The following is a 15818-nucleotide window of genomic DNA, read 5'->3' as shown; positions in this document are numbered from 1 at the left end:
TGCTGTTTAACAAGCTTGAGAAGAAAATGAGACAGGGCTGTAGCCTATCCCACTCTTGTTCAATATGCAGATGGGGCATGGAATAAACGCAAGCAACGGAAATTTTGCTGAAGGAATTAAAGTCCATGGTGAAGGAATATAAACTTTGAGTTTTCCCGATTACATTTCAGTTCTGTCGTAGGCAGCAAAGGACAGCAAAGGTAATAGAATGTAGTAGAACCAAATCAGCCGATGCTGAGGGAATTAGAATACGAAACGAGACACTAAAAGTAGTAGGCGTGTTTTGCTATTTGGGCAGCAAAACAACTAATGATGGCCAAAGTAGAGTGTTAATTGGCAGTGGCGAGAAAATCGTTTTGATGAAGAGAAATTTATTGATACTGCGTATAGATTTAAGTGTTAGGAAGTCATTTCTGAACGCATTTGAGTGGAGTGTAAGTTTACATGGAAGTCAAAGGTGGATGATACACAATTCAGACAAGCAGGGGATAGAATGTTTTGAAATGTTGTGCTACGGAAGGATGCTGAAGTCTAAATGGATAGATCATATAACCAATGAGGAGGTACTGAGCAGAACTGTTAAGAAAAAAATTTGTGGTACAGGTTGAGTAAAAGATGGGGTTAGTTTTAGCACACTTGTGAAACATCAAGGGAACATCAATTTACTATTGGAGGTAAGTGTGAGGGACAAAAATTGTAGAGGGAGACCAAATTCCAGTATGTCGTTGGAGGTGCAGACGATTGCAAAGGACAGAGTAGCATGAAGAGGCGCACCAAACCAGTGTTTGAAGTGAAGAGCACAAGAATACCAACAACAACAATATCAATACACAAAAATGAATCATCATACACAATAAATAGGAAGCTATAATTACACGGATGAGTGCATGAAAATGGAATACAAAATTACTTGTGTAACATCTTTATTGAAATAGTAGTAGTTTCACGAAAAATAAGTACACTCAAACTTGTTCTCTTAAACAAGGCGATAGATACTGGTTAATAACTGCAGTATACAGAATCGTTAACTGAACCTACCATGGAGAAGATAGATAACTGTATACACATCAAATCAATTTGCAATTGCCAGTAAGGACTGCCGTCAGGTACAGAGTAGAATGACGAAAATGAAAATTTGTCCCTAACCGAGAGTCGAACCCGGATTTACCACTTATCGCGAGCGGCTGCCTTACCAATTGGCTCTCCATACACGACTCACGGCCAAACCCAAACTTCAAAATGTCGTCAGCCATGCTTCTATGAGCTGTTCTCGTACACCCATACAGGTCAGACATTGTACTTGAAATTCGCTTGCCCAGTATCAGCAGATGAACACGATATCGCAGTGGCTGTGTTATTCTGATAACGATGCAAAGTTCCTTTGGACATTCATGCATGGAAGTTTCAGTCAAGCTTCGAGTCGTGCACGGATAGTCAAATAAGCGATAAGCGGGAAATCCGGGTTCGAGTCCCGGTACGGAACAAATTTTCATTGTCGTCATTCCGGCCGGCCGGTGTGGCCGTGTGGTTCTAGGCACTTCAGTCTGGATCCGCGTGACCGCTACGGTCGCAGGTTCGAATCCTGCCTCGGGCATGGATGTGTGTGATGTCCTTCCTTAGGTTAGTTAGGTTTAAGTAGTTCTAAGTTCTAGGGGACTGATGACCACAGATGTTAAGTTCCATAGTGCTCAGAGCCATTTGTCGTCATTCCATTCTACAGCTGATGATAGTCCTTATTCGCAATTGCGAATACATTTGATTTGTTAAGTAACGGCTGAGGTCGCCGCAGTGCTTGTTCTTTTTTGGATAAGCACGCATGTGCAAAGGAACTTTGCAAGCTCTGCAGTATAGTATCGTACGTCGTGTCGTATCGTGTCTTATAAATAATCATACTTTTGAACTCAACAACAATCTATAGATGACGTGAGAAATAATTACCTGGAATGTCTTAATTAAACAGAAATTCCTTAGACTTCAGCAAGTGTAGGTATATGAAAATTACAGGATCAGGTGCAGCATTTATTACCTTAGACGTTAGAATCAGGGTAATAGATGTATTTGCACATTTCAGTTCTAGCAGAATTACGACAACAATTAAGGGAAAGTCACCAACTATGGCTCAACTGCACTAGTTTCTGTCAGAGGTAAGATAATGGAAACAGCTCATGTATCATGAAACCAAAATTTAAACTGATTAAACAAATTGTATTCTCCTCAAAAGTGCTCGGACAGTACAAATACTTATCATGGCTGCTGTTTCGAACATTGAATGTGAAACGGTCATTATTGTACTTGTTCTTTCAGTTTAAGTCAGTCGCTTCAACTATAATCTGTAAACTATTTGTTTACCCATCAGGAAAAGTGTCACTGAAAACAAATGAAGCTCTACTCAATTCAGTTAATAACTACTGCTTAACTCTTACGATATCACGACCGCTGTTATCTCCAACTGAAACCATACATCAGCAACTGCTGTCCTCCGTTCTCTACAACTGAACGCCTTCACTATCTACGAGGATGTTAAATTCAACTCCTTTCAGCCAAAAATTTGCCGAGCTTATTTTATCTGGAAACCAGTTTCAACATTTTAGCACACCACCTTCAGGCCCCTGACCGACTTGTGGGAAGAATCTACCTCGGTTGTGATCAAAACAGGCGCCAGCAATACTCGTATTAGTAGATATTTGATACAGTGATCACTTCAACCATCACCTACCTGCTGTCGGGAGGCGTTGATTGAAGTGATCGCTGTATCAAATATCTACTAATACGAGTATAGCTGGCACCTGTTTTGATCACAACCGAGGTAGATTCTTCCCACAAGTCGGTCAGGGGCCTGAAGATGGTGTGCTAAAATGCTGAAACCAGTTTCCAGATAAAATAAGGGATAATTAATTGAAACCCTCAGCTGCGGACAGGTGTTGTTGATACACCTCGATGGGGACAGCTGAAAATGTGTGCCCCGACCGGGACTCGAAACCGGAATCTCCTGCTTTCATGGCTGACGCTCTATCCATCTCAGCGACCGAGGACACAGATGAATAGCGCGACTGCAGGGACTTATCCCTTGCACGCTTCCCGTGAGACTCACATTCTCAACTGTCCACGAACTACATACGTAATGTACCTAACAGACATTTGCCCATCCACTCATTACTCGCGCACTCTAAGGTGACGATTCCCCCGTCAAGGTATATCAACAACAGCTGTAGGCAGCTGAGCGTTTCAATTAATTGCCATTTATTCTAGAGAAGCTGCACGGTCATCAATGGTATCTGTACACCAAGAAGAAATACATATGATAAACGGGTATTTATTGGACAAATATATTATACTGGAAGTGACATGTGATTACATCTTCACGCAATTTGGGTACATAGATCCTGAGAAATCAGTACCCAGAACAACCACCTCTGGCCTTAATAACGGCCTTTATACGCCTGGGCATGGCGTGTACAGGTACAGCTGCCCATGTAGGTTCAACACGATACCACAGTTCATCAAGAGTAGTGACTGGCGTATTGTGACGAACCAGTTGCTCGCCACTATTGACCAGACGTTTCCAATTGGCGAGAGATCTGGAGAATGTGCTGCCCAGGGCCGCAGTCGAACATTTTCTGTATCCAGAAAGGCCCTTACAGGACCTTCAACATGCGGTCGTGCATTATCCTGCTGAAATGTAGGGTTTCTCAGCATGGAATGAAGGGTAGAGCCACGGGCCGTAACACATCTTAAATGTAACACCCACTGTTCGAAGTGCCGTCAATGACAACAAGAGGTGACCGAGACGTGTAACCAATGGCGCCCCATACCATCACGCCGGGTGATACGCCAGTATGCAGATGACGAATACACGCTTATGTGATCCTGTCTGTAATGCAGCGTCAAGGGTAGCCGCAGCCACGGTCTCCGAGATGCTGCTGCTGCAAACGTCGTCGAACTGTTCGTGCAGATGGTTGTTGTCTTGCAAACGTCCTCATCTGTTGACTGAGGGATCGAGACGTGGCTGTACGATCCGTTACAGCCAAGTGGGTAAGACGCCTCTCATCTCGACTGCTAGTGATACGAGGCTGTTGGGATCAAGCAATTGGGGTCCAGCACGGCGTTCCGTATTACCCTCCGGAACCCAGCGATTCCATATTCTGCTAACAGTCATTGGATCTGCTAGCAGCAATGTTGCGATACGATAAACCGAAATCGCGATAGGCTACAGTCCGACCTTTATCAAAATCGGAAAGGTGATGGTACGCATTCCTCCTCCTTACACGAGGCGTCACAACAACGTTTCAGCAGGCAACTCCAGTCAGCTGTTGTTTGTGTATGAGAAATCGGTTCGAAACTTTCCTCATGTCAGCACGTTGTAGGTGTTGCCACCGGCGCCAACCTTGTATGAATGCTCTGAATGCTAATCATTTGCATATCACTGCATCTTCTTCGTGTCGGTTAAATTTCGCGTCTGTAGCACGTCATCTTTGTGGTGTAGCAATTTTAATGGCCAGTAGTATAATACCAGTATTGCTGGCCCCTGTCTTGATCACAACCGAGGTAGATTCTTCCCACACGTTCTCAGGGACGTGAAGATGGAGTAGCAAAACGCTAAAACTGGTTGCAAAATAAAATAAGGTCGGAAATTTGACAGCGGAAAGGTGTCTAATTTAACATTCTCTATCGAACAGCTGAGTCTCGCACACATCTCTAAAAAGGTGGGCCTTCACTATCTGTTCAGGGACGTAGACGTAGTGAGTGCAGAGGGGCGGGCAGGACGCCTGGTGCAGAGGACGGCGCTCACCATGACGGCGTCGTCGCGCAGGTCGCCCGCGGCGTCGCGACGGCGCACTTGCTCCGCCAGCGCCCCCAGACTCGCCTCGTCCGCTGCGCCGCCGGCCAGCCTGCGCGCCTGCCGCGCCACCGTGCACACCAGGAAGGACAGCTCCTCGCGCGGGTCGCAGGCACCCGCCGCCACGCTCTCCTGCCCCCCGCAGTCTCGCTGCTCTCCGGGCAGCCGGCCGTCCGCCTGCACAACACCCAATAACGCCACGCTTGAGGTGAATCCTCTGCAAAAACGCAGTTTGTAATGCTATGTGTGCCTCACTGCTTTTTTTTTTAAACTAATTTGTGCCACATTTTATTCTGAGAAGCTCAGTAATGTACACTCCTGGAAATTGAAATAAGAACACCGTGAATTCATTGTCCCAGGAAGGGGAAACTTTATTGACACATTCCTGGGGCCAGATACATCACATGATCACACTGACAGAACCACAGGCACATAGACACAGGCAACAGAGCATGCACAATGTCGGCACTAGTACAGTGTATATCCACCTTTCGCAGCAATGCAGGCTGCTATTCTCCCATGGAGACGATCGTAGAGATGCTGGATGTAGTCCTGTGGAACGGCTTGCCATGCCATTTCCACCTGGCGCCTCATTTGGACCAGCGTTCGTGCTGGACCTGCAGACCGCGTTAGACGACGCTTCATCCAGTCCCAAACATGCTCAATGGGGGACAGATCCGGAGATCTTGCTGGCCAGGGTAGTTGACTTACACCTTCTACAACACGTTGGGTGGCACGGGACACATGCGGACGTGCATTGTCCTGTTGGAACAGCAAGTTCCCTTGCCGGTCTAGGAATGGTAGAACGATGGGTTCGATGACGGTTTGGATGTACCGTGCACTATTCAGTGTCCCCTCGACGATCACCAGAAGTGTACGGCCGGTGTAGGAGATCGCTCCCCACACCATGATGCCGGGTGTTGGCCCTGTGTGCCTCGGTCGTATGCAGTCCTGATTGTGGCGCTCACCTGCACGGCGCCAAACACGCATACGACCATCATTGGCACCAAGGCAGAAGCGACTCTCATCGCTGAAGACGACACGTCTCCATTCGTCCCTCCATTCACGCCTGTCGCGATACCACTGGAGGCGGGCTGCACGATGTTGGGGCGTGAGCGGAAGACGGCCTAACGGTGTGCGGGACTGTAGCCCAGCTTCATGGAGACGGTTGCGAATGGTCCTCGCCGATACCCCAGGAGCAACAGTGTCCCTAATTTGCTGGGAAGTGGCGGTGCGGTCCCCTACGGCACTGCGTAGGATCCTACGGTCTTGGCGTGCATCCGTGCGTCGCTGCGGTCCGGTCCAAGGTCGACGGGCACGTGCACCTTCCGCCGACCACTGGCGACAACATCGATGTACTGTGGAGACCTCACGCCCCACGTGTTGAGCAATTCGGCGGTACGTCCACCCGGCCTCCCGCATGCCCACTATACGCCCTCGCCCAAAGTCCGTCAACTGCACATACGGTTCACGTCCACGCTGTCGCGGCATGCTACCAGTGTTAAAGACTGCGATGGAGCTCCGTATGCCACGGCAAACTGGCTGACACTGACGGCGGTGTTGCACAAATGCTGCGCAGCTAGCGCCATTCGACGGCCAACACCGCGGTTCCTGGTGTGTCCGCTATGCCGTGCGTGTGATCATTGCTTGTACAGCCCTCTCGCAGTGTCCGGAGCAAGTATGGTGGGTCTGACACACCGGTGTCAATGTGTTCTTTTTTCCATTTCCAGGAGTGTATGTAAATACCGTATATGTAAATGTGATTCAAAAAGTATTGAAGTGAAGTGAAGTGCAGCTGGACAGCAAGAAACACTTTAGCGCGCAATACCCGCAACGATAGTAGTTGTGAATCTTTGAGTATGGACTAAAACAAAGGCAATTGATTTACTATTAAAAAAAAAGAGGACTGTTAATCTGTATCTTGTGGAAAGAGAATGTGTTGCTAGGCCGTCGCTCAGAACGTATTGTTACATTTAATGAAAATTGGTTTAGTGATAAAACCGAGTAAAGTATGTGTAAGAGAAACTTTTATGTATACAAATTTTCTTGAAGTGAAGAATAAAAATATCTTGTTTTTGGCAAAGGAGGTGAACTTCATTGTCGACGCCGTCTATCAATCGACATAATTGTAAGTATACAAAGTTCACTAAAATACAGGAAAAGAAATGCATTCCCTATAGTTTTCATTCAATAAGTAACAACCTCTCATAATTTATTAATTACAGTAATTGGTTTATGTTATTGTACAATAGCATGGTGCTGAACTCCACTGACCAATTCTGATGTAGCAGGACGCGTAGTTTGAAGGAAGTTTGTGTGCCAAGCGATCTCCTTTTCTCACGAAAAGCAGACTGCTCTTTGATCTTATTTACTTACAGGAGTCGTCCCTTAGGTATGAAAAGGTACGAAAACTTGGACTCAAAGCTATCCGCAATACGGCCAAGTAACTAACAGAGTCGTATTTTAAACCTTAAAGAACAATAACTTCCTCCATATTGTAATACGTCACCAACTGGTGCAAAAGCTGATCATTCAAGGAGGCCGCAACCAAACTTCAGGTACCAGTTACGACTTAAAGTAAAAATCTCAATGAAAAATCAATCTCTCTCTCTCTCTCTTCCCAAACACATATATAAATATTCATATTATGAAGATAAAAGTCATTTTATAAGATTCAATACCAGTGTATTATTCTACCCTACTTACACTCAGCACTCAAAACATTAAGACCATTCAGCATGGCACGGATTAGGCAATTCCTCTGTAGCTTTATAGAGGTATGTAGTAGCAGTTCTCTATGTATACACGGGCCTGTGCTTTGTGGGAACAGGGCCGACGCATAATACCGTCACAGACATTTTCCTCACAGTCAGATGAGGTGAATGTGGTGGTCAAGACATCAACACGAGTTCACTGTCAAGCACTTCAAACCACTATAGCACGATACTAGTACCGTTTATTTTTATTTATTTATTTACACGTCTAGTTCCATAGGACTAAATTGAGGAGCAAATCTCCAAGATGGAACGTGTCAGTACACGAAATTACAACAAAAAGTAATAAGATATATAATAAAATGTTTATCAACCCAAAAAATTCAAGCCATTACTTTATGTAAACGCAATCCACAATATAACATAAGAATCAGCTTAATTTTCCGAGAAATCCTCGACAGAATAGGAGTGACCTACGATTAAACTTCAGTTTCGATTTGAAAGCCCGCGCGGGGTAGCCGTGTGGTCTCTGTCACCTTGTCACGGTTCGCACGGCTACCCCATGGGAGGTTCGAGTCCTCCCTCGGACATGGGTGTATGTGTTGTCCTTAGCGTAAGTTAAAGTTAGTTTAATTAGTGTGTAAGCTGAGGGACCGATGACCTCAGTAGTTTGGTCTCATACAACCTTACCACAAATTTCCAATTTCGATTTGAAAGCGCGGGTATTGCTGCTCAGACTATTGGATTCTTGTGGTAGCTTATTGAAAATGGATGCAGCAGTATACTGCACACCTTTCTGCACAAGAGTTAAGGAAGTACGATCCAAATGCAGACTGGATTTCTGCCGAGTATTGACTGAGTGAAAATGGCAAATTATTGGGAATAAACTGATATTGTTAACAAGAAACACAGTAAAGTCTATATGTGAACTGCCCGGTTCTGAGCCAAAAATATCGTTTGAGAATAGGAAAAGTTACCCCAAATTGTAATACCATTCGACATAACCAAATGAAAATAAGCAAACGATAATTTACTTCAGATACCGTTCGAATAGTAAAAATGGTGGCATTAAGTCATTGAACAATATCCTAAAATGGTCTTTCCACGACAGCGTACTATCTATCTGAACACCTACATACTTTAACTGTTCAGTTTCAATAATAATATGCCCATTCTGTGAAATTAAAACGTCGGTTTTTGTTGAATTGTGTGTTACAAACTGTAAAAACTGAGTATTATTGTGATTTAGTGTTAGTTTATTTTCGACATGCCATGAACTTATGCCACAAACTGCACTATTTGAAACAGAGTCGATGTTGCACACAATATCCTTTACTACCAAGCTAGTGTCATCACCAACAGAAACATTTTAGAATTACCTATAATACTAGAGGGCATATCATTTATATCAATAAGGAACATGAGTGGCCCCAACACTGATCTCTGGGGCCCACCCCATTTGACCGTAACCCAATCAGACCGCACATTACAGCCATTCTCAATACTGTGAATAATTACCTCTTACTGCCTGTTGTTAAAGTAAGAAGTGAAGCAATTGTGAGCTACTCCCTATATTCCGTAATGGTACAGCTCCTGGAGTAATATTTTGTGATCAACGCAAACGCCTTAGTTAAATAAAAATATATGCCTAGCGTCCGAAACCTTTTGTTTCATCCATCCAGTACGTCGCACAGAAGAGAGATTATAGCGTTTTCAGTTATTAAACGACTTCTAAAGCCGATCTGTACATTTGACAGCAAATTACGTGATATAAAATGATCAATTATCCTTACATACATGGCTTTTCAATAACTTTAGCAAACACTCATGGCATAGAAATAAGTCTAAAATGGTCTACACTATCCCTTTCTCCCTTTTTATAAAGCGGCTTTACTACTGAGTACTTCAATCGTTCAGGAAACTGACCCTTCTTACAGGAAATATTACTAATATGGCTAAGTACAGGACTAACATGTGCAGAACAGTCCTTTAATATTTTGTTACTCACTCTATCACATCCATGAGCGTATTTAGTCTTCAGTGATTTAATTATTGACTCAATTTCCCGCTTGTCAGTATCACAGAGGAGTATTTCAGACATCATTCTCGGCAAGGCATTTTCCAAGAAATATGCACTGGTTCCCTGCTGGGGGATGCCACCACTGTTGCGGGAAACATGAAACTTCAAGGGACCCTGGACTTCCTCAGTAACATTTGGGTGCTCCACAAGTCTCATGGGGCCTTCGATTACTACTATTACCATGGAAGTCCAGGTGAATGTCACCATAACACAATACTATCTCAACCAGCCTGCATCTATGGAGTCGTTCAACGACCTTTCGTAACAAGAAAATGGGTCGCTCGATCAAGCGACTTGTTTTCACTGATCCAAGGTCCAATCTCGATGATACCATACCCACTCCAAAGTAACTGATGATGTTGTTACATCAACACACAAGGCTTGTCTGCTGTGGGTCCCCATATTCAACGATGTGTGCCAGCAGTCTGCTCCAGAACACCTGCCCCAGTACTGCAATCCGTGGTCAGATATGCCACAGAACGCCTCTCTCTCACTTTACACCACTGACCTCCACGTCCCATGACCAAGCATGGAATAGCGACATGTCGTCACCTACTTATCGTTTCACCCACCCTCCAGCCATTTTCTATGCCTGCTGACGAGAATATTGAACAGCTGACCTGCTTTGCCGTTTCTGAGATGCTCCATCCCACGTGCTGGACCATAACAGACAGTCCTGCTGCCAAAGGTGCCTATGTCTGTGTATTTTCCCATCTGTTGCCTGTGTCGCCGCTAGAAAGAGTCCACATGTATCTCTGCTTCGGTTATATACTTTCTTCATCATGCCAACAACGCTACGAGGCAGAAACAATATTTTGGGTCCTCCCCGTATTTAGCCTGGAAAGATCAACTGCGTAAAGACATAAGATGACAATTAATGCCATCTTATGGCTTTATGCGCTTAATCTTCCCGAGATAAATACGATGATGAGCCAAAACATTATTATGTTCCTAAAATTGGAAAAATCATGGAGATTATGATAAAATAATAGCTTATGCAGCTACGAACACTATAATAAAAGGTCATTCTATTAAGGTGTCAAAAGATAAAAATGAATATTTTGGTTAACTGTCAAGATAGCCAACTTGCCCTGGTTTCGTGCGTATTGAATAGGTAATAAAAGAGGCCAAAGATAGTTTCAGAAGAGGGAACAGATAACTTTGCTAAAGCTCGAAAATGAATGTTAGTTCTGGCCAGATATACCAAAAAATTGGGAGACCTGTTGAAGGAAACTGAGAAACACTTATTGCAGAACATGGATTAATTACTAAATGAACCAAAGGCATAGCGACTGAAGGACTAAAATGATTCACTGAAAATAAAGACACGAAATGACACAGTAGTACAATACGCGAAAATACTCTCCTAAATTGGACGTAATACTACAAATAATTGGTAGAGTAACAAAGATTTCTGAAGTAGACTGGCAAATGTCAAGAATGCTTCCTTCAACATAAGAACGGTAGTGGTGAGAAACTTCAAGCTGTTTTTGATTTAACACTTCTCATTTACAATGAGAAAATTTAGTTAACCATCGATGAAACTCGTGTTTAGACCTATCAACTTACATTCATTATTATTCCAGTTACAAGTTTAATAACAGTAACAGGAAAGTCGAGCCCTCTTTCAATCTTCTTCTCTATATTCTAATTGGGTTTCTGTGCATTCAATATCACATTTTTCGCCTGGGTGAGAAGAGGTCTTGGAAAACCAGCAGTCAAGGCATTCATTCACAGGTTGACTAGTCGGCCAAACCGCCATCCTCCACCCCTCCACCGCTTGCTAAGCTGGCCTGGCACGACACATTCGCCTTTGTGGTGTATGTTTTTATAATGGTCACGTTCAGGGTCTAGGTGCATCGACAGAGGTCAAGCCCGGAAAGAGGAACATAATTCACTAAACCGAGAGGATGGAGGCTTTTCTTAGTCGCCTCTTGTGACAGGCAGGAATATCTCTAGCCTATTCTAACCCCTCCATGCGCAGAATCATGGGAATGCTTTATTATCAATGTAGAACATGATTTACATGGAAAACGAAAGAACGCTTATAAAGTGATGAAAAAACTGAATAGACGAGAAAAGGTTCGTATACATGTCAACAGTACAGAAGAGAAATAATAGATAGCTTATTATAGAAAGTTAAGATAAGATGAGATTCTAATTCACATACGATCTAAATCAAATAACAGAAAACGCCTGGGCGACAACAATGGGCGAGAAAATGACGGAAGCTCTAAAAGCTACAAAGAAAAGGCAAGCCACCAGTTTAGTTGATATTAATATGGAACTGTCATCATATGAAGGGTTATTCTTATATTTAAGGCTTCTTCACACCTTTAAGGAATGCTAGAGTAGCAAGAATGTGTCAGGAGACTGATTATTAGTCAAAGTAATATCCCTCTTTCAAAAGGTGACAAAAATAAGTACATTTGTTGTACAGATGAAAGCTTCCTCGATTCAGTCTACAAATTACATTCAAAATTCTAAATACTAATATCTGAAGAAGAATCAGATTTTATAAAGCTACAATCAATTATTGACAATTACCCTACAGAGACATGAATTATACAGGAAAACACATCTTGGGTTTATAGTGTTAGAAAAGGCACTTGATAACTTGAACAGAGAAGGGCAATGGAATATAGTCACTGAGGAAGGTTATCCATTTCATTTCACAAATCCTATAAATTGTCTATACACAGATGCCAAACTTATTACAGTTATGGAAAATATAGTCATAAAGATAGTGAACACAAAGAAAGGGGTAAGACGAAGATGTTGTAATTGCCCACAACTCTGAAGTAGATGAAGTGAACAGTAAATGGGAAGTATTTAATAAAGATGGTGTACTTTTAGATCGTGGTACTGAACTAGGTTTTAAATCTCACTTTCAAGAAATCGTTCACACAGGAAAATCGTACAAAAATACCGTCATTTGACCATCGGAAGACTCCCGTATGGACGACATAGTAACAAGCATCCCTGGTGTAGAGAAACTACTGAAAGGTTTGTAGGCAAGTAAATCACCAGGTCCGGATGGAATCGTAATTCGGAATTGTCTCCTTACCTACCATGGCTTTATTTTGAAACTCCCGGACAGCACAAAGTCCCAAGCGACTGGAAGAGAGCGCAGCTGAGTCCTGTATATAGAAAAGATAACAAAGATGGACGCAAAACTACAGACCAATATCACTAACTTCTGTTGGCTGCGGAATCCTTGAACATTTTCTCACATCGAATATAGTACATTTTCTTGAGACTAAGAAGCTTAAGTCCACGAACCAGCATGGTTCAAGAAAGCATCATTAGTGCGAAACTCATCTTGCCCTTTTCTCACACGATATACTGTGAACTATGGATGAAGGGCAATAGGCAGATGCCGTATTTCTAGATTTCAGGATAGCATTTGACATGTTACTTTATTGCAGGCTGTTAAAGAAGGTACGAGCATATGGAATAAGTTCACAGATATGTGAGTGGCTCTAAGACTTCTTAGTGAACAGAAACCAGTATACCGTCCTCCACAGCGAGTGTTCATCAGATACAAGGGTATCGTCAGGAGTTCCACAGGGGAGTGTGATATGATCGCTGTTGTTTTCTACATACATAAATGGTATGGCAGACAGGGTGGGCTCCAATCTGCAGTTTTTTACTAATGGTGCTGTCGTGTATGGTAAGGTGTCGAAGTTGAGTGACTGAAGGAAGATACAAGACAAATTAGACAAAATTACTAGTTGGTGTGATGGATGGCAGCTAGCTCTAAATGTGGAAAAATGTAAGTTAATGCGGATGAGTAGGAAGAATAAGTCCGTAATGTTCGTTTACAGCATTACTAGTGTCTTGTCCCACATACTCAAGTCGTTTAAATATTTGGGGTAACGTTGTAAAGCGATATGAAATGGAACGATCTTTGAATGATTGTGTTAGAAAAGGGAAATGGTAGGCTTTGGTTTATTGGGAGAATTCTTGGAAATTGTGGTTCACTTGTAGAGGAGACAGCATATAGGATGCTGGTGCGACCTATTCTTGAGTACTGCTCGAGTATTTGGGGTCCGTACCAGGTCGGATTGAAGGCAGACACTGAAGCAGTTTAGAGGTGGGTTGCTAGGTTTGCTACCGGTAGGTTCGAACAACACGTAAGTGTTATGTAGAGGCATCGGGAACTCAAATGGGCTGCAAGATGCAAGTGTAGATGTAGATGTAAATGCAATTTTATATGCAGATATGCAGATGTACCCTCATAGCCTCCGTTGGAGATGCGCGCTTCGGGACTTGGTCTGACGGGGGGTTCTGAACGATTGGCTGTGCTGTAGCGACGAACACACACCACACACTAGTCTGAGAGCCCACGAACACATAGGGTTGGACGTTACTGCTTCATCCACCCTACAGTCCAGACCAGGCACTCTCATACTTCCATCACTTTGGGCTGCACTTTGAATATAACGAGAGTGTCAGTCATCCAGTGAAAACATGGCAACTGCTAAAGGATAAGAGCTTTTACTAGCATGGAAAACATGCTCCTCCACAACATCGGCGTACAGCTACGAGGCTACGTAGAAAAATAGGACAAGACATGTTGATGTATACTGTCACCAAATTCTGACACTAAATAATAAATATGTACTGAGAAAAAAAATGTGGGACTTTACTTATTGATCGAGCTTCGTAAAATGGTTACTGGTTTATATATGCAGATGCTGGTGTGGCATCAGCTGGAGCACAGTCAGTGCTCAAGGAGTGGTTGGACACAGTATACCTACCAGTGCCCTTGCAGGAAGTCGTCTGAAGGCCTCCAAATAAAGGCGGACCAGTCAGCTGACTCGTTCACCGAGTGGATATTCCCTGTCCCGTCCGCCTGTGCGTGGGCGACAGGATCGCAGCGGGCTACGCGATCTGGGTGCGTCAGTTCGACTAGTGAACCTCTACCTGCTAGTCCCGGCTGGTGAACCTCTACCTGCTAGCCCCAACTACTACCTGTCAGTCCACACTCCACCACTGCGCGCAGGTAGGATCCGCCACGCAGTCGCCGGTATCCACATATACACTACTGGCCATTAAAATTGTTACACCAAGAAAAAATGCAGATGATTAACGGGTATTCATTAGACAAATATATTATACTAGAACTGACATGTGATCACATTTTCACGCAATTTAGCTGCATAGATCCTGAGAAATCAGAACTCAGAACAACCTCCTCTGGCGGCAATAACGGGCGTTATACGCCTGGGCATTGAGTCAAACAGACATTGCATGGCGTGTACAGGTACGGCTGCCCATGCAGCTTCAACACGATACCACAGTTCATCAAGAGTAGTGATTGGCGTATTGTGACGAGCCACTTGCTCGGCCACTATTGACCAGACGTTTTCAATTGGTCAGAGATCTGGAGAATGTGCTGGCCAGGCCATCAGTTGAACATTTTCTGTATCCAGAAAGGCCCGTACAGGACCTGCAACACGCGGTCGTGCATTATCCTGCTGAAATGTAGGGTTTTGCGCGGATCGAATGAAGAGTAGAGCCACGGGTCGTAACACATCTGAAACGTAACTTCATCTGTTCAAAGTGCCGTCAATGCCAACAAGAGGTGACGGAGACGTGTAACCAATAGCACCCCATACCATCACGCCAGGTGATACGCCAGTATGGAGATGATAAATACACGCTTCCAATGTGCGTTCACCGTGATGTCGCCAAAGACGAATGCGACCATCGTGATGCAGTAAACACAACCTGGATTCATCCGAAAGAACGACTTTTTGCCATTCGTGCACCCAGGTTCGTTGCCGAGTACACCATCGCCATGCGCCCCTGTCTGTGACGCAGCGTCGAGGGTAACCGCAGTCACGGTCTCCGAGCTGACGTCGTCGAACTGTTCGTGCAGATGATTGTTGTCTTGCAAACGTCCCGATCTGTTGCCACAGGGATCTAGACGTGGCTGCACGATCCGTTACAGCCATGCGGATAAGATGCCTGTCATCTCGACTGCTAGTGATACGAGGCCGTTGGGATCCAGTATGGCGTTCCGTATTACCCTCCTGAACCCACCGATTCCATATTCTGCTAATAGTCATTGGATCTCGACGAACGCGATTAGCAATGTCACGATATGATAAACCGCAATCGCGGTAGGCTACAATGCGACATTTATCAAAGTCGGAAACGTGATGGTACGCATTTCTCC

The 15818-nt window shown here is 44.0% G+C and overlaps 1 protein-coding gene across 1 annotated transcript in view; it reads right to left on the bottom strand.

Moving 5' to 3' along the window:
* Positions 1 to 15818, bottom strand: part of LOC126355634 (uncharacterized) — a 459686-nt gene that overhangs the window by 170424 nt on the left and 273444 nt on the right. Inside the window, exon 10 of the mRNA XM_050006000.1 lies at positions 4790 to 5014. Coding sequence (XP_049861957.1) covers positions 4790 to 5014 — 225 coding nt within the window. The remainder of the gene's footprint in view (positions 1 to 4789; positions 5015 to 15818) is intronic.

The sequence above is a fragment of the Schistocerca gregaria genome, chromosome 3 (genome assembly GCF_023897955.1).
Source record: "Schistocerca gregaria isolate iqSchGreg1 chromosome 3, iqSchGreg1.2, whole genome shotgun sequence".
NCBI classification, from domain to species: Eukaryota; Metazoa; Arthropoda; class Insecta; order Orthoptera; family Acrididae; genus Schistocerca; species Schistocerca gregaria.
Note: the sequence above shows the minus strand (reverse complement) of the source record. Positions and strands in the feature narration are given on the sequence as shown.